At 39.2% G+C, this 24,711-nt stretch overlaps 1 protein-coding gene across 1 annotated transcript in view; it reads right to left on the bottom strand.

Moving 5' to 3' along the window:
- Nucleotides 1-339: 339 nt before the first annotated feature.
- Nucleotides 340-24,711, bottom strand: part of LOC122789359 (anthrax toxin receptor 1-like) — a 1,490,698-nt gene continuing 1,466,326 nt past the window's right edge. Inside the window, exon 18 of the mRNA XM_044056748.1 lies at nt 340-5,504. Coding sequence (XP_043912683.1) covers nt 5,253-5,504 — 252 coding nt within the window. The 3' untranslated portion in view covers nt 340-5,252. The remainder of the gene's footprint in view (nt 5,505-24,711) is intronic.

Genomic DNA, 24,711 nt, shown 5'->3' on the forward strand with positions numbered 1-24,711 from the left:
TCCTTTCCCCAAATTTGAGGGTGTATGGGGGTTTAAAACACTGCAAAACAACAGTTACTTTTAGGCTACTTCAATTTTGTAGTTACACATATGATTAGCTATGATGCAAAATTTACCATTCCTTTTATGCTCAGTGGAACAATTAAAATCCAGACAGCATTTACAGATATTTCAATAATTTGCTTTTGTACCTTTGTGTGATTATTTATTTGTTAATCACCTGAAAACGCATTTTCTACAAAAAAAAAAAAAAAAAAAAACTGCATTGGTGAAAGGCATAAATAAAGCAGACAAAACATGAATAAAAATGCTGTAATAGTAATGATGGCTACCCATAACTTCTGTTTAATATAGTAAAGAAATGTTTATTCTGTGAACTGTTTAGTTTCATGTAAAAGAATCTGCATCGTACACAAAATCCATAGTCATTAAGTAAATGACTAGCCACCAGGCTTCTAGCACAATGATTATCTAATGCATAAGCTTTAAACAGACATATGCTGTGCAACAGACAACTGATACAAAGGTACCCATTATGAGAGAGGACTGTAGGAAAAATGCCAAAATATTCTGATTTTCATACATAGATTTCCTAAGACATGCATCAGTTACTGCTGCAGATGGACTGGGAACAAATGAATCTGAACCTGAAGCTTTTGATAACCATGTGCCTTTTAATATTTTTCAGTCAATGTCAGGGGCTATGTACTTTAATGTAGTTTGCATAAACCACTTGCTATAATCCATGTGTAAGACAGCATAACTAAACAAATCACATCAAGCATTTAATATTTCATTTTAATGTACTTGTTGCTTCAAATACCTGTTGTTTTAGTACACAGGCAACAGCTGTCTTAATTACACATTCCAGTTATTTTATTATTATTTTTTTCAAACTTATAGAGGAAGAGCACTGTGTAGGAACCAGTAAACCATTTCCTTATTAATCCGTTAAGGATGTACCATTTTCCTAGGCGTGCATATATTTCTGCACAGATAATTACTAAACTGTGCAACATCTATTAAAACCTGTAATGTGTCCCATGAACTTTTCTGTCACTCACTTCACAAAATGCAGTAAGTGCTCTAGAAATATTTTTCTGTATGCTTTACAGCTTCTTGAGGGGATGCAGCTATGCAAAAGTGCAGAAATAATATTAACACACACTATTTGATGAAACTGTTCATTTCTACAGATGTAAAATGGATGGTGACAATTTACAAAATATGGCTATCAGATTAGGGCCGACTCATGAATAAGTAAGCTCAGGAATGACAGAATGATATTTTCAAAAGGCTTACTGGAAATTTCAGTTGGAAATTTTGGCTGACATTTTACTCTAAACTTGTTTTATAATTTAGCCTGTTATGTCAACAAGTAACAGCCCTGAGAATGCCATACCTAAATTCTGTTGCAGGAAATAATTATTGGCAGTTGCCTCCTGTCAAATTTATCAGGACCATATTTGGAGCTAGAGGTAAAAAGCTTTTAATTGTCTCTTCTACTGCCTGTCTGTACTGCCATTTGCTTCTTAAAACAGCCATTTGGACCTAAACATAATGATGGCAACCTAACATGTACAACAACCAAGCAGTTAACTAACACATGGCCTTGAAACTGCAGGATCTATACCTGTGATAATTTCAAAATTATATTTAACCATAACATTGGTTTTGCCCTTTAGATATAATATGATGGAGTTCCCCAGTGTACTTAATCACATTTAATAAATTAAACTGTCCTGCAGTAAAGCTGTTTTTGTCACACTTTTATATTAATTACTGAAGGAAAATAATTAAGTCACACAGCCTTGGGCTGTTGATGTACTCTGCTTGCATCTGTTAAGAGAAAATGCATGCATTCAGAGGTAAAATCATATTACAAGGAATAGATAAGCTGAAAATACCTCAGTATTTCAAACAGCAAAAATCATCAGTAAGAAGTTACTTATAATGCTACAATCCTGAACAGTCAATAAAAAGCTTTGTGATACAGAAATGATTGCAGTAAACAAATGGCATTTTTCTTATGCAATATATGATAGAAATGTTTTCTTGTTTACAAAAGCTAACACATAACACTTAACTAAATGAACACATATTAAAACAAAGTAGGTTAAAAGCTATGCTAATCAGAATCACAATATATGTCACAGTCAAAAGGCAATGACTACCAATACAATAGGTATTTTCCCCTTGCCTGCATATGTAACTGTGATAGCAGAGAAGAGGGCCAAAATTATTTCAGATGTTTGGGACAGTGTTGTTTCTAGCCCAGAAAAATGAACATAACATACATAACTGCTATAGTCAGGAAGAGGGCCAAAATGCTATCAGATGTGGGGGGGCATTGTTGTTTCTAGCTCCAAAAATGAACAGTCTTCTCAGTCTCCGTACACAGACTGTGCTACCAAATCAAACGTCTCATCTTACAGTTTAACTAGACAGATATTACGATGTGCATTATCCTGTCTGTTAACTTGTAACAGTTTATAACATCACCCATCATACATAATTTCCAAATTAGGAAGCAGATTTTGTAAATTCTCATCTTTACCTAACATTCGGTTTTAAACCATCCATCACATTGCTTTTATCCATTATAATTACGGCTTTGATGTAAAATAACATTTGCAAACAGGCTTCTTTTACTAATTTGGAAGTTTATATCTTCTACTGATGGCAGGCAAATTTTCAAACTAAATGTTATGCAAAAATATTTGTAAGCTTTAAGATTGCCAGTTACATTTAAAACAATATTCTGTTGCCTGGCAAATTGCTTGCCATATATTTTATATGTTATTTTATAATATTTAGGACATTTTATTAGAATAATCCAAGTAAAGCTTGTTGATGTCCTTGTGTTGGCATTCCACAAGCAATTGATTCATATAATTTGTATTCTAAATGTCTTATGTTTTGAAAATGTTTAAAAATGCATTTTTAGTTTATTGACTGTAAAGTTACTAACATGTTTCATCAAAAAAGACCTAACCCGAGAAGAAAGCCCAGCCCTTCAAGTATGCTTTGTATAGGGGAACCAGATGATGATTACATTTATAGGAATAATACTGGAAACTTCTTAACAGTTCAAAGATGTACAAGCTTAGCAGCTTAAGGTACATATCAGGAGATCAATGTTCAGTGTTTTGGGGAGAAATATATTGTCTCTGATTTGGAACCCTCTAAATGCATATTTTTGACAATGTATGACTTCAAACAAAAAAATCTGCTTGATAACACGGAGAATCCCAGTTCCTCTCATGACATAAAATCAGTTTAGACCCAGTTAAAAATACATCCACCCACGTCTCAGTCTAACATACATCAAATAAGCCGTCTTACTAGCCAAATTAACAGGAAATCATTCACATACCTGAACTATATTTGGTGTCTCATTTCATCACACCTCTGTCACTTTCACTTTGCATCATTTAAGAACACCCTTGATCACACAAGTATTAATCAATATTTTAATCTCACTTATCTTAGGGCTAAATAATATTTTTAATGCAAAAAATTGAAACAAGGGAATGCTACTGCCTTATGACCAAGAACATATTTTGTGTTGTCATGAGAATATAATGATTAATAAAACAAAACATCCACATATTTATACTTAAAGCAAATGAGTAAAATTGTTTGCTTTTTGAGAAGTGACACACATATATGATAAAATAGCAATTCAATGGAATCCTGTATACAGTAGTTATGTTTGCTGACCTGCAACAAATCAAAATACATATTACAAAAAGAACCCCCAGGATTTAATAAATATTTTACCCTCAGCCAAAGCAGATTGTGATTTTATAGAGGGACTTTCAAAGTACAGCAAACCAAAATTAAAAAAAAAAAATAAATTTTTGCATTGCTCATCCTATAGTAGTTTGTTGAAAATACATTATAACTAAAAAGACTGTAGTATCTATGTGTTTACCTTTGCAAGTTGAACATAAAGGTGTGTCCCACGTATATAGTTTTCATTCCAGTTTTCCAAATGAGTGTATTGCTACTTTCAGTCAAATTAACTGCACTAGCTGACAGCTCTAGAATATGTGTTTTTAGGGAAAAGGAAGATACCAACTCTTGTCATAGTCTGTGTCCTGGGATGCAGTTCTGAATGAGGTATGTATATACATTTGTGTGACATCAGCTGAGTGAAATTCATGATAGGACCTGACATCTGTATTTAAGCTATATTTTAATACTTTAAGATAAGGAAATATCAGTGAATTTTTTATCTGTGGAAATTCAGTTAGGTTTTACAGAAACTGAGTACCAGATTTCTGCTTACAGTAGACAAATCTTGATTATCTCTTTAAGAAATAGTGCGTTGAGGTTGTATTCTCCTATTTCCAAATGGCATTCACAGAAATAAGGGAAGCACAACTCTTCAGGGGAAGAAATGCTGTACTGCATGTACAGAGTTCCATACCTGGCATGACAGTGAAAGCAGGCTACAACTAATGGCTTTCAACAGGGAGCAAAACTCCCAGAATTTTAGTATATCTGTGAGTAGAGTGGTTATTGTACATCTGCTTTCCTTTCTGTACTTGCTATATTTCAAAAGCAGAAATTGCTGCTGTCCTAATGCAAATAACTGTAAAGACTGAAATAATTATTCAGCCAGTTCTACTAACTGTGGTCCTCTTTTCAGTGTTTGGGTTTCCCATTTTTTACAGTGTAAGAAATATTATCCTCTTCCTGATTTTCAGTGTGCAAGATTATTGATGGAGACATTACATGCATTACAGACTGTGTCTCTGCTTGGGTACAGACAAAGGCACAGCATTAAAAGAAGAACCCTGTAATTTAGCCTATGCCTCAGAGCAAGCATCATCAGGCCATCACCAATGGCAGTTTGAATTCTTGTGACACTCTGAATAAGGAAGACATCCTAGAAGATAATTGAAAGGTTAGCTGTGATGTTTCTGAAGTACAGAAATGTTATATATGGAGGCAACCATCAGAATAAGAGCAAATGTTGACATTCATATACTTGGATACTTAAAATTCATCACTTCAGTTATTTGTCATCGTGAATATTCTGACTATGACAAGATTTGTCCTTGTAATTCTGACTTGAGTACGAATCATTATATCTTTAGTGGAAAATGTGCTATAAAAAATTAGAGTTGAACTGCTGAGCAAATTAATGATAGACTACTTAGTGTTCATCAATGCAGTACTACAGATCTTCGATATCTGCCTTACTATGGCAGCCCCTCGTTCAATGTAAATGCAAGAAACATTTAAAGCTGGAGGCATGGAGGTGGGCGAGATGGAGGTGGCCCAGGAGGTATGCGAGATGGAGGAGTTCTCGAAGGAGGTGCTGTCTGTGGTCTCGTTGGAGAATATGCTGGAGGGTCATAAGAATTTTTTGGAGGAGGGTTTGATGGTTGCTGCAGAGGAACAGACTCAGCTTCTGAGTGGTACGATGAGTAATTGTTTGTGTTCTTCTGTGCTTCATCAGCCTTGACCCTTGTAAAATTTATGCACTTTCCCTGTTACAAAAAAGATAAGGCATTAATATATTTATATACATATTAACATTATCATGCTTATGCTACAGCAATCATTATGTCTGTGTATACATAATGCCCATGCACACACACATACACACACACACTCACACACACACACACACACACATGTATGAAGCTAATCACAGAATATCTAAAAATGTAACCTGAAACATTTAATTTATTCACATTTGATAGAAAGTGTACTGGCTATAAAGAAATATTGCTGGTGTGATTTAGGGTGTTAAGATAGAAGGAATTATAAGGCAAATTAGTTTAGTGTATACTGTGCTCCGTGCTGCCCACCCACGTGTTGTACCCCATGTATACAAGTCTGTGTTTCACTCTGTGTGGTGCTTTCTCCTTTCTCTTTTCTCCATGATCGTGTGACCTCAGAGTTCATATTTAACTAAGGGGATAGGGGCGAGCTCCTGAAAAAAAAAACTGGTAGAGCATTTGCTTTACAGGAAATATTAAATGAAATGTGATTCAATTAGGCGTGTGTGTGTGTGTATGTGTGTGTGTGTGTGTGTGTGTGTGTGTGTGTGTGTGTGTGTGTGTGTGTGTGTGTGTGTGTGTGTGTGTGTGTATCTGTGCATGTGTGCGTGTGTATGTGTGTGTGTGTGTGTGTGTGTGTGTGTGTGTGTGTGTGTGTGTGCGTGTGAGTATGTATATATGCGTGCATGTGTGCGTTTGTGTGTGTGTGTGTGTGTGTGCGCGTGCATGCGTGTGTGTGTGTGTGTGTGTGTGTGTGTGTGTGTATATATGCGTGCATGTGTGCGTGCTTGTGTGTGTGTGTGTGTGTGTGTGTGCATGTGTGTGTGTGTGTGTGTGTGCATGTGTGCGTGCTTGTGTGTGTGTGTGTGTGTGTGTGTGTGTGTGTGTGTGTGTGTATATAGAGAGAGAGCATTATACAGCCTCTCTGGCAAAATGGCAGTTCACTAAAAGGTCCAATCTGTAGGCCCCAACCTGACCCCAATCTCAGTTCTGTGCTTCAGGTTTATGCTATTCTGTTAACCAATACCATTATGAAAGGTAATAAGAGTTAGGTAGAATTTAAAGAATTTCTTTAAGTAATCTCATCAGTACATTTGCATTCAGATTCATAATAAAGTTTCTATTTTACATGACTGGTGAAAGGTTGCAGTGTATAGGCAGCTCCCTTGATTGAAAAGGTATTGGATAAGCACACAAAAGAAAGGTGAGGAGCTATTTATGAGATGTTTTGCTCTGCTGGACTGTGATTAGTCAACAAAGAGGTTTACAATCCCCCACTCTGGAATCATAGATAAACTTACTAAGATGGGCATTAATCCCTACATCACTTGATGGGTTGCCAGCTGACTTACTGACAGAACCCAGACTATAAAAGTAAACGACTCCAAATCCAGCTCCAGACAAATGACAAGTGGAGTACCTCAGGGTTCAGTCCTGGGACCGCTCTTGTTTGGCATCTACTTCTCTGAAGTACAGGCCAACACTAAGGGTCTCTGGCTAACAAAGTTCACAGATGACTGCAAACTGGGAGCCATTATTGAATCCCCAAATGATGTGGATATTCTACAAAAGAGCCTTACAGAAACAGATGCTTGGTGATAGAGCCATGGGCTCAAGCTCAATGCCAAGAAATGTACAGTTATCCCCTTTGGGAAAAAACATGTACCCATGAATTACCACATGGGTGGCAGTACACTAAACACTGGAAGTGTGATAACAGACTTAAGGACACAGGTGGACAGTGGTCTCACCTTCGATAACCACATCACCACAACAATTAGGAAATCCTTCTATGTGGCACACCTCATCATTAAGGGCATTTAGGAGGTCATTGTCCCACTGTACTCATCCCTCATTAGACCCATTATAGAATATAATGCTGCATTTGGTATGTACCTCTCAAGACATCTGCAACAACTGGAAAGGCTGCAGAAATACCTCACTAAAAGAATCACAGGCCTAAAGCAGATGCCCTGTGCTGACCACTAAAAAAAACTCCAGCTATACTCTGTCGCATATCGTCTACTCAGAGGCGATCTCTACTTAACATACAAGGCCATGTCAAACCCAGAGCTGCTGGACATGCTACACTTAAAGAAATCCCAATCCCTCAGAGCCACACACTCCAGGGATCTAAACCTTGTTATCACAATGAACAAAACATGCTGGAGGGATAGGTACCTGACCCAGAGACTCCCCAGACTCTGGAATAGACTGCCCATACATTTCAAGCAGAGCACCTCTTTGGCCATCTTCAAAAGGAACCTTGATGATTGGATGGGAGATAGGAAATTCACCCCAGGGATCATGTCAGTCGCCCTGCTAGACAGGGGCCCAGAGAAGTAAATATTGTGGGAAGAAATAGCCAGGGAATTGTTATGGCTAAGCTTGTATAGGCCCTAGGGCCGATAGCCTAGTACCAACCTATGAACCAATGACCCAATTTGAAAATTAGGATACTCCTGACTGAGAAAACCTTGAAGTTAGTGGATAGCAGCTTCTCTTCTTATGAGAGATACAATGGTACTTTGATTTTTTTAGCATGCACCAGTAATGAATCTGCAATTTTTGTTGCCAATTACAATGTTTACTAATGAATGAATGAATGAATGAATGAATGAATTAATTAATCATTTGTTTACCAGGAAAGTCTAACTGGGCCACAAAGAACCTATTTGCAGTGAAGGCTTGGGGAGAAATACTCCATATACAAAAACATTTCCAGTAGAACAAAGTAAAATAATTTAGTAGTTATTTACATGGGTTTTCACTTAACAGGAACTAACAAAAATACAGTAAAAAACAGCAGCACAAATATAACAAAGATTACCTACTTAGGATAATTAAAGTAAAAAATTATATAAATAACATATAGTATCTATGCCAGTTATGGCATAAAGGATTTATATAATCATAAGTGGGAAAAATGTAAGTAGCTTACAGTTTAGAAAAGAAAGGAGGGGAAAGTAGTAGACCTACATTAATAAGGGAGGTGGAATAAGAGAAAAATAAAACTGAAGTGGACAAGGTAAAAGGAGTTAAGGGCAGGGGTGAGAGGAAAGACTAATAGGGAAAAACAAGGTGATAACGGAAAACAGAGTTTACAGTTGAAGAGAAAGAAGGTAGAGGGATGTTGCAATGGCTAGAAATTAGCCTGGAGTTTAGCAGGAGCATACCCAAGATTTAGACAGATGTTCCTTGAGTGCACGTTTGAAGGCTGTGTGAATGTGGTTAGATCTTAAGGATAATGGTAGGGTGTTCCAGATCTTAGCTAGAGAGAAGTATATGGGACATTTGAGTGGCCTTGTATCTTGCATAAGCTTAATTTTCATTCACATTTTGAAGGAGCAGTATTTATCCATGCTGGTTTCACTTATAAGCAGATATGAACAGATTTTTTTCAACTGAATTTTCAATCACAAGTAATTGAATTCAAATGGCAAAATTGTGATTTTTGATAAAGAAGTCAAGTGCTCATTTCTGGTAATATGAAATACTTGGTTTTGTTTCAAAGCAGATCATTTCTTCTTCTTCTTCTTCTTTCGGCTTTTCCCGGTTAGGGGTCACCACAGCAGATCACCTGTCCACTCATGATTGGCAGTGGAGTTTTACAGTGTTGAGTTGCCAGCCCGGCACCCAACCTTCCACAGAAGGCACACACATGCACACACTCACACCTAGGACCAATTTAGAGTGTCCAATTCACCTACAGCATGTCTTTGGGATGTGGGAGGAAACCGGAGCACCTGGAGGAAACCCAGATGACCACAGAGAGGACATGCAGACTCCGCACAGAAGGCATCCCAGCCGAGGATCGAATCACAGAACCTCTTGCTGTGAGGTGGCAATGCTAACCGCTGCACCACCGTGGCCACCCAAAGCAAATAATTTATTATTCCCTAAAATTTTGAAAACTATTTAATATTTATGCCATTTAACAGTGTTAGAGCACTGATCCCATTAGACCAATTTTAGACTCAGCCCAGAATGTGAGCACTCATCAAGTGGAAAAATAAAATAATTTATACAATAAAAGAGCACACTAAAAACAAAGAAAAAGTAAATATACAATAGAAAAATGACTCAAGAATATCATCAACAGGAAAGTACAGTTGTGTACACTTACCATAAATGTAGATGTTTGAGTGTATTCACTGTTGCAGTCACACTTGAGTTATCTGCCTGCAGGTAGCCCTCAGTTGGCCCGAATACCAGAAACTTAGTATTTCTGCATCGGATGGTGTGGCTACAGGACTGATGTCAGGTCATCAGGGGTATAAAAACAGGCATCTGACACCATTACATCAGTTTTTCTTGCCCCAAATGTCAGGAGCCCCCCCCAATAGGGAGCTAAGTTATGGTGGGGGAAAACACCACCAGTAAAAATTAAATACCAATATCAATGACCCTGAAAAGGGGGGAGTAAAAGGCATAGAGAGAGAGAGGGAGCGAGACCAGGGGGCCGAAGGGAAGGAAACCAGGACTGCAACAGTGAATACACTCGAACATCTACATTTATGGTAAGTGTACACAACTGTACTATGTTCTTCGTGTTTCACTGTTGTAGTCATCACACTTAGGTAGATTCCCAAAGTTGAAGGGTGGAGGCAGTCAAGAAGAGTTAGGGCTGGCTAGAATGCCTTGCAGGACTGCTGTTGCAAAACCTGCCCTGGATTTGGAAAAGATAGGCCGGTGGTAGTGCTTGGTGAAGGTGTGTACGGAACTCCAGGTAGTAGCTTCCAGGATGTCCCTGGTAGGGACTCCCCTGAAAAATGTTGCAGAGGTAGATATTGCCTAGTGGAATGTGTTCTGACTCCCTGAGGGGTTGGTTTCCCATGGTGCTTGTAGCAGAAATAGATGCAATGTGCTATCCATTTAGAGATTGTTTGCTTTGAAATGGCCTTGCCCTCTGCCCCTGTTGCAAAGCTGACTAGTAACTGGTCTGACTTTCTGAAGGGTTTAGTCCTACCAAGTTACAATCTGAGCTTTCTGTGCACATCCAAGGAGTGCAGGATCCTTTCCCCTTTATTTTGAGGATTAGGGAAGAAGGTTGGCAAATATATGAATTGGTTGAGAGCCACACAGGACACCACTTTAGGCAAAAAGGAAGGGTTAGTCCTGAGGGAAACCCTGTCAGCATGGAAAATAATGAAGGGTTCCACAGCCATCAGTGCTTCTAGCTCAGACACTCTTCTAGCTGAAGTAATGGCTAGAAGCAATGCTGTTTTCCAAGAGAGGAATTTTAATTCTGCTGACACTGCAGGCTCAAAGGGGGGACATGTGAGCTTTTCCAGTACAAAGTTAAGGTCCCAAGCAGGAGTGGGTGCTCTCCTAGGTGGCCTTAAGTTGTTTGCCCCTCTCAGGAACTGTTTGATAAGAGGGTGCAAGAAAAGAGGTGGCTCAGTGTTGTAATGAGCCGAAATGGCTGAGGCATGTATCTTAATGGAAGAGAAGGACAGGCTTTTGTGGAGTAGATCTGCTAAGTAATCCACGATTAGAGGCAGGGAGGGCTGAGTTGTGTCCTCTCCTTTAGACAGACTCCAGGAGCAGTACCTTTTCCACTTATCCGCATAGGATGTTCTTGTACTGGGTCTTCTGGCTTCAAGAATGACGTCCAGCACCTGCTTGCTTAGGGTTGCTGGTGGAGCATTCAGGGGATAAGCCAGGTTGCAAGATTTAAGATTTGCAGTTGTGGATGCAAAATTTATCCCTCCTGCTGAGAGAGCAGGGTAGGGTTCTGGTATAGGTGCCAGGGTGGCACCGATGTCAGGCTGCACAGGAGTGGGTACCAGTGCTGGTATGGCCATTCCGGGGCAATCAGAATTGTCCTTGGTCTGTCCTGTCTTATTTTGAGTAATACTCTTGCGAGAAGAGGCAGAGGTGGGAAGGCATAAATTGAAAGATTTACCCACTGAAAAGATAGGGCATCCACTTTCCAGGCACTGCTGTGAGGGTTCCTGGTGCAGAATTTGCTTAGCTGGTGGTTGCAGGGGGAGGCAAAGACGTTCACCTCTGGGGTTCCCCATTTCTGAATCAGAAGGTTGAAAATGCTGGGCTCTAATTGTCACTCATGTGGGTCTAGAAGATTTCTGCTTAAGTCATCTGCCAGTGAGTTTTGTTTTCCTGGCAGGAATAGAGCTTGCAGATGGACTTGCATGTCCAAGGCCGTGTTCCACAGGGCTAGGGTTAACCTGCAGAATGGGTAAGAATGGGTTCCCCCCTGCTTGTTGATGTACCACATAACTGTGGTGCTGTCTGTTTTTATTAGTAGTTGTCCTGGTGAGAGTAGGGATCTGAAAGCTGTCAGGGAGTTTTGCACAGCTATCATCTCTTTTTGGTTGATGTGCAGATGAATTTGACTTGGGCTCCAGTGACCCTGAATGCATTTGCCGTCCATGTGTGTTCCCCAGGCATAGTCTGATGCATCTGTGGTTAGGGTTTGGGCGGCGTGGGGTTGAGTAAAGGGCAGTCCCTTGTTGTGGTTGCATGCTGCTACCCACCAAAGAAACTCTGTCCTTAGACAGGGTATGATAGGAATGACTGTTTCCAGGTCCTGAGAATGTTGGCACCAAAGACTTTTTAAGTACCATTAAAGTTTCCTCATATGCAGTCTGGCATATGGAATTAGCAGGATGCATGAGGCCATGAACCCAAGGGCCTGCAGTATTTTCCTTGTGGATAGCTGGGTTCTGGTGGCCATTTGTTTGAAATAGGCTGTCAGATAGACTTGTTTTTCTGAAGTGAGGAATGCCATCTGGGATGCTGTGTTCAAGCTTGCTCCCAGGAATACAATCTTTTGACTGGGCACCAGTTTTGATTTATTTTCATTGATGGTGTACCCCAGGGATGTGAGAAGGTTTTTTACAAATGTCAGGTGCTGCAACAGCAATTCCTGATTGTCCGCCTGAATCAGGCAGTCGTCCAAGTACGGGTAAATTTGGATACTTCTCTGCCTGCAGTAAGCAATGGCTGGAGCCAGGCATTTTGTGAATACTCTGAGAGCACTTGATAAGCCAAAAGGAAGTGCAGAGAACTGATAATGCATAGATCTAACCCTGAAACGTAGATATTTCCTGCATGACTCACTTATAGGGATGTGCAGATAGGTTTCTTTTAAGTCTAGGGTGACTAACCAGGCATCCTTGGCTAGCATAGGTAGAAACTGTTGCAGGGTAAGAATTTTGAATTTTGGTACCACCAGGAAGGTGTAGAGAATTGACAGATCCAGGATTGGGCGCCAAGAGCCCTCTTTTCTGGGTACCAGGAAAAGTCTGGAATAGAATCCTTGACCTATCTGTTCTGCTGGAACCGACTGAATAGCCCTGATAGAGCGCAGGGATAGGACTTGGTTTTGTGCCTCTGCCCACTGGTTTGGAGGAAGGTCTGGGAACCCTTTTGGGGTTGGCAGAGAATGGAAGTTGAATTTGTACCCCTGGGATACAATGTTGAGGACCCATCGGTCTTTTGTGATGGACATCCAGTTTTTTGCATGAAGGGCAAGTTTTGCTCCTAGGGGCACGAGCAATTGGGCAGAGGTGGGGAGTGGAGTAGTGAAGTCATTGTGAATTCTTTCCGTAAGAAGGTGGCTTACCACTCCCTGTTTTGGGGGTGGGGGCACTCCATTGCTTAGATCTCTTCATACCCTGAGACTGTAGTCTGGGTGGTCTATTTCCCCTGGGTCTAGTTTGAGATGGCCTGAAAGGGGCTGGAAAGGACCAGTGTTTTGAGGAGGAATGCCTACTGAATCTAGGAGGCTGTACTTGTATGAATTCTTTAACTGTCTGCATAGATTTAGCTTTTTCTTCCATCTTTTTAAGAACCTCTTCTGCTTTGGTACCAAACAAACTGTCCTTATTCAAAGGAGCATCTAGTAACTTTGATTTGACATGGTCTGGCAAGGTCTGCTCCTTAAACCAAGCATGCTTTCTCAGTACAGAACCAGTGACTGGTGCCCTACAAGATGCTTCTAGGGCATCAAAGCCACACTGCAATGTAAGCTTGCTGACTTGGCTTGCAGAGTGCATAAGCTCCTGCAATTCTTTATTTTCTGCAGTCTGTAAAGGTTGCTACTTTTTGCTTAATAAGTTCCATAATATGTTGCTGGTACTTCAGCATGTGAAACTGACAATTCAATGCCCTAATGGCAAGAGTTGCAGAGGTATATACTTTCTTACCCCATCTGTCCAAACTCTGGAATCCCTGTCCGAAGGGGTGGGATTCTTGGCTGTAGTTACCTTGATACCTTTAGGCCCCTGGGAAATGATCTCTGGGTAAGCAGTAGGATTCTTGAAAAGAAATTTGTGAGAGTCAGGTACTCTGTACTACCTGTCTGGTTTCCTAGGGGCAGGGGGTAAAGTACCCGGAGTAAGACTGGATTCCATAAAGACATCATCAACAACTTCCAGGACTGGGGGTATTGTTAAAGGCCTGTGCTGTAGCGAATCTAGAAATTCTCTGTGTCTCTTTTTGGACTGAGGTCAGTCTTGGCATTCCCAGTGGAAATGCTCTCTTAAAGTATGTAAGGTTTCACCCAAAGAAAAATCCTCTGGAGGAGAGGCAGAGGGAATGGATTCCTCTGCATCTGAATTCTCATAAGCAGATAAAGCATGTTTTCATAATCAGATACCTCAGAGTCATCAGATTCTTGGTCTGTTGAAGCTGCTGGGGACTGGTCTCTTTTTCTCTTAGCAGAGGAAGGCTGACTTCCCCTAATCAGCATAATAAGGTCTTCTGCCATTCTAAGAATTTGATGTTGTGGCAAGGGAGCAGGTTCGTGCGCTTTGGTCGTCGGTTTTCTAGGCGTAGAGCATACTCTTGGCATTAGAAACTCGGTAGTTTTAGACAGAAATGAAGTCATCGGTTTGAGTCGAAACACCACCAGTAAAAATTAAATACCAATATCAATGCCCCTGAAAAGGGAGGAGTAAAAGGCATAGAGAGTTTAGAGAGAGAGAAAAACCAGGGGGCTGAAGGGAAGGAAACCAAGACTGCAACAGTGAATACACTCGAACATCTACATTTATGGTACGTGTACACAACTGTACTATGTTCTTCGTGTTTCACTGTTGTAGTCATCACATTGGTAGTGCAAAGAACTGCCTCAGAAGCTGGTGCCTACTTAGCGGCGCTGGACCCATCCAAGGTTGATACATCCGCAGGTTCCATGGTCAAAGAAGAGTCTCGCGGCATACCAGACTCTGAACGGGTCTCGGTAGAGGCCTGTGAATCCATTGAAGTGGGCATCAGGGGCTGCAAAAGTGCCTCATTGAGTACCAGCGAACTGGCGACTAGCTTAACGGAAGTGTCTTCGGCAGCTTTGGACGTGTGCCATCTGTCTTTATCCTTACTTTTTTTGGAATATCGGTAGTCGAATAGCTTACTGAAGCCATTTCGGAATACGGAAATTGAGAGCGAAAGAATTTAGTGACAATGAGAGCACGATGATGAACGGTTCGGGCATTGAACAAGGCACAAAACTGACAGCAAGGGACATCGTGGTCTGGGCCTGAACAGGTGATGCAGTAAGAATGAAAACCTCTGTGTGGTATTTGCTTTCCACAGGCAAGGCAATTGTTAACTTTTTCTGACATCTGTTAAAGCAAGAAAAAAGGATCCCCAACGGGGTACTTAGCTTTAGAAGACTTCAGGATGATTCAATTCGTAAATGAAACCTCAGGTAACGGCCGACCGGCACTTGCGAACTGCTATTGCTTTGGGCTCCTCGGCAAGAAAGACTGATGTGATGGTGTCGGCTGCCTGTTTTTATACCCCTGATGACCTGACGTCTGTCCTGGAGTGACAGCATCCGACACAGAAATACTGTGTCTCTGGTATTCGGGCTGACTGAGGGCTACCTGCAGGCAAATAACCCAAGTGTGATGACTGCAACAGTGAAACACGAAGAACATCCACTGTGTATAATACTTACATCCATACCTCTGAAATGTACAGATTTTCACAGAATATCCCGATTTTTCCTCATATTTTTCATAAAATTGTGGTTTTCTGGCAAATTAGTGGCAAATTAAAGACTGAAGTTAGAAAATAATGACAAACATTTGAGATTCAGACTTCATATCCTTCAGAAAACCTATACTAATGCAAAACCTGCTATTTTATCAGCTTTCTAAGTTTGTAAGAGCAATATTTAAAAATGTTCCCTATTTTTGGTCCTTTGTCCCACTTTTATTGATGACATTGTGCAGATTTCTTGCTCTAAGAGGTTGAGAGGTATGCTTACATCAGTTAGAGCAGATAAGATATACAACAGCGCAAATGATACATGATATGTGTCAGAGATTAGGGAGACTAGGTTATGTGTCCTGAAGCAGAACATTTACAATCAGCTTATGCTGTGAAATGTTTTTTAAGATGTGCCAAAAAGAAGTAGTTAGAGAGGTCTGGAAAGATCTCTCCAGAGCTTGTGTCCAAGAATAGAAAGTGAGTGGTTAGAATGTTGAAGTCTGCCTTTAGGTGCTTGCAGGAGAGTCCTGGAAGGCTATGACATCTAAGGTAATATGATGGAGGCTGTGTAAGTAAGGTAGAGGAAAGAGAAGTGCAGGAGTTTTCTTTCAGGAGCCGGAAAAGTTGGGAGTCAAGGAGTAGCTTGGCTCATTACTGGGTATAAATATTTAAACTAGGAGTTTAAATAACTATGTAGCAGGGGTGTGTGGACTTGACCCCTGAAAACTATTTATTTATATATTTGTTTGTCTTTGTTTACCGGGAAAGTCTGACTGGGTAATACGCATTTTCAGTGGAGGCCTCGGGAGAAAAACTCCATTTGCTTACAGTGCATCATACCATATTCCAGATAAACACAGAGTAGTTACATTTCTCTTCACAATTATACACATACAGTAGTTACATTTACACAGTCTAAGATATTACAGATGTAAGACAATGCCCACGTGCAACTTGACAGATTGTACAGGCAGCAGTTATGTATTAAAATTGCTTTGTCATTTCAGTGAGTGGTTGAGAGTATTCTGTTTAAGGAGAGTATTTGGAGAGTATCATACTGTGAGCACAAAGTATTAACCAGGTGATGAGTATGTGCAGAACAAGGACTGGTTAAGATGCTGTTTAAGCAGTGGTTTAAAACTATTAAGTTTGTCAGAGAGTTTTATATATGTGGGGATACTATTCCAGAGTTTAGCAATGTACTGGGAGTAGAGCAAGTCTCCTGCAGTATTATATGACTTATTTGTGAGTAGTAAGAATTTGTTACTACAGCGGAGGTCCCTCGCTGGACAGTAGGTCAGTAATAAGTGCAGGGCATTTTTGTGGATGATGAATGAGTTTGTGTGCTATTGTTAGTTGTGAGTATATTACATAGTTGTGCAATTCCAGCCAGTTTAATTACTTTAGGCTATAACAATAGTGGGTCCTATGAAGGTGATTGGTGGCAAATCACAAAAAAAATACATGCAGGTAGAAATTCCATATTTTTTTTTCAGTTACATAAGAATTTGACAAGTTGCTTTTGATTGTTTATGCATTGTTATACATTCCAAAGCAGTTTCACAGTCTTTTAAGTTCATTGTTTTATGTATGTCATTAGTGATTAGTTTATCAGTGCAGTACTTGAAACCCTACACTGAAACAGAAACCAGGTCTGAACCCATGCCATTTCATAAGTGTGGCTCGAGAAAAAATATTGTTTCTTTGAAAATTACTCATATGTTTTTGATAATGCAGCCAAATTAAAACAGTTCAACTGACAATTGTGTTGTGTTGCAATGTTGACATTAAAAGTTGCCGACTATTTGTTCTTACTTGTATGACCTTCCAGTATCAATGGCCGATAGTCTAGGCACTCATATTTCCTTGATTGTACTAATTACTAAGATATACGTCAGAACCCTTACATTTTTAATTTTGTCACTCTATATCATGTAAATGATGACATATTTATTTGCCTCTTTCACTGTTTTTATTTATTTATTTAACATTCATTTACTGGGAAAGTCTGACTTGTTTGACTAGCATACCTCTTTTAAGCTGATGACCAGGGAGAAAAGCACCACAGTTATTTGTAGTTACACGGAATTTGTGCCAGTTAAGAAAAAAATGAAGATACAATAAGTCAAAATTTGCATAGCATGTATTATTTTCAAAGAGCTAACATATAGCTAATATTCGCAGAAATCTAACAACAAAATAAATAAATGAAAGCATTATTGATCCAAATGGTTAATAGTAGTAGCAGAAATCATTTAGGGAGGGATTAGGAAGAAAGTGTATGATACAACAGCATTTAGGGGGAGAAAGGTCTATGAAGTAGCAATAAGTTACCGACAGTAATAAGGGAAGAGAAAATAAGAAAGAGGAAAATCTGAAATGGCACTGTTTTGAGATTTCTTGGTTGTGTTTTGGCAGCTGAGAAAATTGGGAGTAATGTAGAAAATAGATCAGTTTAAGTAATTGGGAGTAACATAGAAAATAAATTAGTGAAAAAGTAACAGAAGGGAAACTAATGGTGTAGGGAACAAGCAGGTTATTGGATACCTGTGATTAGTCTTGGGTATGGCAGGAACATATATGAGACTTGGACAGCTGTTCTTTTATAGTAAGCTTGAAATTATGAAGTTTGGGGATGAGGGTAAGGGGGGAGGGATGGTATTCCATATTATTGTAATATAATTGGCATGTTGTGAGTCCCCTACAATGTTTGTACATCTGGTGGTATTGAGAAGATCTTGATTAGTAGATCTTAAAAGCCTTTTGGGGGAATAGTAGTGGAGAGTATTTTGATGGTCAAGCAGTCGTCAGGTTGATAAAGAAGAGTGTGAGAACTGACTAGATAGATAAGTTGGTTTGGAAGTTTTAACAATTTTTATTTCTTTTAGGACTGGAAAATGGTGGAAGCAGGAGAGAAGATCTGAGTTAAATTTCTTATTGTAGAATGTGTTTAATTTGCCTGTTAAAGTTAGTAAAGATGGGGATAAAGCAGTAGTCACTGAGACTAGCCTTAAAGGATATACTTTTTGACCTATTGCTCCACTGAACACTGTTTATTACTTGCTGTGGATTTAGGTCCCTAATGTTGTTTGTAGATCCAGTGTTTTTTTTTGTGATGAAATAGGAAGCCAAGTAGGATTGGGTCTTTCATAGCACAAAAAATGAGCTGAATGTTGCCTTGGAGCACAAACAGTGTGGATAGGCTGAAGCTGAATAGTTTAAGTAGTGACCAGATACTACATAAGTGGTACTGACAAGCATGCAGCCTGTAGTGATCTTAACCTCAAACTCTGCTGTACATTTTCTAATAGTGCTTTGAGATTCCTTGCTGGCATGGCAGGTTCTTGCAAACAAAATAAAGTAATGATGGTAGTAAGTAAGTAGATGCTATGTTTTACCTGGTACTGCTATTCATAGGTTCATAGGTAGGTACTAGGCTATTGGCCAAACGGCCTAAGTAAGGCTAGCCAGCAAGGTTCCCTGGCTTACGCCATCCAAGAAAGTTATTTTCTTGTGTCCCTGTTGAACAGAGAAACAGAAGTGATCCCCGGGGTGTATTTCCTATTTCCCATCCACTCATCAAGATTTTTCTTGAAGAGTGCTAATGAAGAACTTTGCTTGACATAGATGGGTAGCTTGTTCCAGAGTATGGGAAGTCTCTGGAACATGAATCTATCCCTCCAGAATGTCCTGTTTATTGTGATGACAAGGTTTAGGTCCCTAGAGCATGTAGCTCGGAGGGATTGGGATTTCTTTAGGTGCAGCATGTCCAACAGCTCTGGGTTTGACATAGCTTTATATGTTAGGCAGAGATCACTTTGGAGTAGGCGATATGCTATGGAGTAAAGCTGGAGTTTTTTGAGACGATCAGTGTAGGGAATATGTTTGAGGCTAGTAATCCTCTTTGTGAGGTATTTCTGTGGCCTTTCCAGCTGCTGCAGATATCTTGTGAGGTACATTCCAAAAGGGGCGTTCTACTCTATAATGGGTGTAATGAGTGTCAACGAGGGGAACAATGATCTCTTTTTACCTGGATGAGAACCCTTTTGTTTTGAGGTGTGCCACATAGAAGGATTTCCTGACTACTGTGGCGATGTGATTATCAAAGGAGAGACTACTGTCCACCTGGGTCCCAAGGTCTCTTATCACACATTTGGTGTTAAGTAGACTGTTGCCTGTGTAGTAGTTGATGGGTACAGAGTTTTTACCAAAGGGGATGACAATGCACTTTTTGGCATTGAGCTTGAGGCCATGGCAGTGACACCAGGCATCTGTCTCAATTAGACCCTTCTGTAGGATGTCCACATCATTTGGGGACTCGACTATGCCTCCTAGTTTGCAGTCATCTGGGAACTTCATTAGCCAAAGTCCTTCTGTGTTAGCCTGTACTTCAGAGAAGTAGATACCAAACAGGAGAGGTCCCAGAACTGAACCCTGTGGTACTCCACTTGTCACTGGTTTGAGGTCAGATTTGGAGTCTGCAACTTTTACAGTGTGGGTTCTGTCAGTGAGCCAGTTGGGAACCCATCTTGTGATGTAAGGATGTATACCTAGTTTAGTGAGTTTATCTAGAATTCCAGAATGGTAGATGGTGTCAAAAGCCTTGGCGAGGTCAAGATAGGCTGTGTGAACCACCTTACCCTCATCTACAGCTTTGGTGACTGCCTCAAAGAAGTCAATCAGGTTCAGGAGCCATGATCTGCCTTTCACAAACCTGAACTGGGTGGGGTCCAGAGTTTGGAGGTTACCAATGTCTTTGTTTATGAGTTCCATGATGATACGTTCCATTGCCTTACAGACCAAGCTCATCAGGCTAATAGGGCGATAGTTCCTGGGATCAGTGGTGGCTCCCCCTTTGTGGAGTGGGATATTAAGGTAGTGTTTGGACCTATATAAGGCTCGTAGTTTTTAATGTTATTTTTTTTTGTATTATTTATTTCTTGCGTTATGTGGTGATGGTGATCAAATTTTAGGTTTTCATCTATAATGACTCTCAGCAGCTTAGACTGGGCTACAAGTTCTAGTGGGGTGTTATTATTTTATGTAATGGTGAAGGGCTGCTTTTGCTGTATATTCTTTTTAGTGATAAAAAGTACAACTTTAGTCTTGTTGGGGTTAAGAAGGAGTTGGGAGTTGGATACTCAGGATTCAGTGGAAAAGTATTTGAGTAAAAAGAGGGTAGGAGCTGAGCAGATGAGGGTAGTGCCATCTTCATATTGAATGATGGAGGCTTCAATAGAGGCAGTGTGAAGTCAGTTAGTGTACATGTTGAAAAGTAGGATCCTTGTGGGTGCACCTATAGAGACAGGGAGGAAGGAGGAATAAGTTTGTTGTCATTTGACTGCCTGAAGTCTACCAGAGAAGTAGTTATGGAAGCATGATAGCACAGGTTGAGAGAGATTTAGGGAGGCAAGTTCTCCTTGTTGTTTTTGATGTGGCACAGTGTTGAATGATTTTGATAGATGTAGAACATGGTGGCCTTTGTTCTTTTCAGTGTTTATCTTGTTTATAAAGCTAGGAAGGGCAGTTGTGGTACTATGCTTGGGTCTAAAACCATGTTGGCTATTTCTGATGAGATTACTTGCAGTAAGATAACTCATGAGTTGTGAGTGAATGCACTTGTCAAGGATCTTAGCAAGTGATTAGACTACTGCAATAGGCTGATAGTTAGAAAATTCTGTGGGTGTGCCTCCTTTGTGTAGATGAATGATATATGGTGTTTTTCCATGGAGTAATAATTTGATTTTCAGTCATGGAGGCATTAATAAATAAGGCTATGGAGTATGACAGTAATTCTCCTACAATGGCAGTATATTCTGCAGGGATGTCATCTGTAGCTAAGTTAGAAGGTGTAAGTTTTAAGAGGTGCTTTTTATGGTGGAGATGGGAATGGGTGGGAAGGAAAAGTAGGAATAATTATTGGGAATTGTAAAGGGAGAGAGAGATAAGTGAAATTATTTTAAGTAGATTGAGGGCAGATTGGATAAAAAGGGAATTAAATTGGTCAGCTACTGAGTCTGTGTTACTGGTAGTATTAGGTACCGGGGTCGAACTTAAATAATGTTTAAGTTATTAATGTATTTCCAAAAGAGTTTGGGTTCCTGTGGTATCTTTGCTGTAGGTTGAATAGTTGGTTTGTCAGTTTTTATTTTGGTGTTAGTAAGATGTCTCGGCTATCTAAATTTGTCATAGGATGATTGGGTTTTATTCTGTACCTATAACTTCCATGACCTGTCTCTTTACAGTATATGTTTTTGTTTCCTTTTGTAGCCATGGAGCAGAGTTAGATTTAATTATTTTAGTTCTGATGGAGGTTTGCTGATCTAATATATTTAGAAAAACTGAGTTGATGAAAGTGACTGGTTCATTAAGCAGAAGACTTCTTAAGGGAGTCCAGTAACATTCATTTAGAGTTTCATTGAATGTATCTTTGCAGAAAGAGTTTAGGTTACAACATTTTGTTAATGCTTTTGTAATTTCTGATTTAATAAGTGGGCATGTTATCACTTAGGGTATCAAGTTGGTAGCCAGAATTAGTAATATAGTTCTGGCTGCCTGTTAGTATCCAGTCAAGGACTGATTTTTCTACCATTTTATTTTATCAGTCCTGGTAGGTGTGTTAATAACTTGGGAAAAGTTGTAGAGGCTTGTTGGAGTTGATGAAAATTTGGAGATACAGGTGTACTAGTCAATATTAAGATAATCTGGAATGATTAATTCTTAGGCAATATTAGCATTAAACTAGCTCAATGTATCTTCAATTGCTACAGTATTATCACCTGGTGGAATGTAGTGAGTAATGATACATAAAGTTTTGTTATTGTTTATTTTGAGTTGTGTTATTAGCAGTTCTGCATTGTGGAAGGTAAGAATCTTACTTGAGTAAAGGATTAATTGTAATGTATTTTTTATATAATGGCAGAAACTCTTGCTTTTTGGTCTGTTGCATTTAAGAAGATTGTAGCCGAGGGTGGGGGGGAAAGCATTCATTCATCTGTCACATCTTTTTTTAACCATGTTTCTGTAATGATGAATATATCTGGAGAATATAGGGATATGGATGCATGGTTATCTTGAATTTTATTGATGAGGCTTCTTACACTTGCATTTAAGAAAAGAATACTAGAGTGTCTATTGGGAAGAATGGGAAGGGGAGATGAGGTTGGCTGATGGGAAGCTGGAGGATATTTGAACTGTGTTTGGTCCTGGTTTGGGATGTATGTCTCCATAGGTAGTTAATGAGCTGGGGTGGAGGTGGGTATGGAATGGCTGGTGTCATTTTTTTTTTTTTTTTGTTTTGTGTGGTTTGGTGTGGAGATAGAATTTATAGACAGGAATTCGATGGAGAACTTAGTACTATAGATTTGAATGCATTTATAGGGAACATGACTATTTGGTATAGAATTCATTAATGTGGGTGATATGATTTTTAATAGAATATGTTATAGAATGTTATTTATGGGTGACAGTTTGTGGAAAACTCCTAGTAAGATGGCAGTGTGCAGTTTGAGTTAGAAAAGATAACAGATAGAGTAAGAAAAAGGAGAAAATGGGACAGAAACATGGTGGCTGAATTATAGAAAGTAGTGGAGCCTTAGATGTTACTGTGAAAAGAGGGGGGTGGTATAGGCTATAGTAAGAATAGATGATGTCGTAATTACATGTGGTTACTCTAAATTAAAAGAGTGAGTGGGGCTATTCAGAATATAAATGTAGTGTAAGTGGAGGCAGGTGGGAATTGGGGGTAGGGTAAGGGAGTGGAGTAAGCACAAGTGCGAAATGCACCAGGACAACAGGTAGCACAAGATAAAACACTGTTTTACCAGAGTTTACTCCTAAAGTAAAACTGTAGTTATGGATTTTATGTTGCAGTCTATAGTGCTACAAAAGAAATGCTGCCCAGGCTATATATGAAAAAAATATAAAGTTACTGCAGGTATAAGAATCTGGTGTAAATGATATTTCAATTGCTTTTAATTATAGTATACATCTAAATTGGTAAAAAGTACACCAGTACCAACAATTGAAGGTTCTGCCTTTGAAAGATATGAAGAACAATTACAACATGACTGGTATGGTCTGCAGGTTGCAGCAGTAAAGGAGACATACTTGAACAGTTAAATCAGGGAATAACAGTGCCTCTCTTTACAGGAGAAATTTTTTGATGGAATGCTTTCTCCTTTTTAAGTATTTGTTTTAATTTTTGTTGAAGTCTACAGCTGTTGGGAATATAAAGGAAATAACATGTAAGGGTAGGTCAGAGGAAGATAGAAAAACAGTACAATAAGTGTAGTAAGACTGAAGAATAAACTGTGATCTCTAGCACATTGAGGATATGAGTATTCCAATCTACTAAACGTTTCCTTTTTAGCAAAATTTTCTAGTTCCAGAGCTTTAATATATATTAGCATTTAAAAAGTGAAATTCAAAGCTTCTAGGTATTTATACATAGCATTCAAATGATTACAAGTGATAGAAAACAGTATTAGTATCCTAAGGCTAATACTATCTATGCATATGTATAAGAAGTAATGCAACAGCTACATAAGTACTTCTAGCACTATCTCATGTGCATGTAATAGCCACTGTATAGTTTTATATACAATATCAGCTACCTGCAAGTATTTACTTTAGAATTGTTTCTGTTCAAGCATAGCAGCACTGCAGTCCACTAGTATCTTATAAAAATACAGAGTGCGTAGATGATTAATACAGACTGAAAGCTTTTTAGTCTCAGTTGTATTACTGTTAAGAATGAATGCAAGGCAGTTAGAAAAAAATGGTGTTTTGGAGTAAACTGCTACATCATCAGATTAAGTTTCAAATTAGCAGTGCAACAAGAATATCTAATATAGTGCAATTTTATTAATGAGACTAACCAACACTGCATGATCCAGTGTTAAAATGGAGCCTTAAACATTTTATTAATACTATCAGAGTTACGTGTATAGGGAGATGCTATACGATTCAGTTCCTCAGAATGGCACACCAATATCAGAGATTACCAAATGACTCAAAACTAAAGTAAAACAGCAATAAACAGTAAAAGATCAGCACTTCGGTGCAAATACAACTTCTCAGCATGTTTCACTATTGCAGCTAAATGGACAGTAATATTCAGCAAAATCTCACCTACTTGCTTACAGGTTAATTTAAATCAGCATATATTGTTTCTTCAGTGGATAGATATAAATTTAATATCAGATTCAGCAAATGTGATAACAATAAA

Source organism: Protopterus annectens, chromosome 14.part0 (genome assembly GCF_019279795.1).
Source record: "Protopterus annectens isolate FY-2018-M chromosome 14.part0, PAN1.0, whole genome shotgun sequence".
In the NCBI taxonomy this organism is placed as follows: domain Eukaryota; kingdom Metazoa; phylum Chordata; order Ceratodontiformes; family Protopteridae; genus Protopterus; species Protopterus annectens.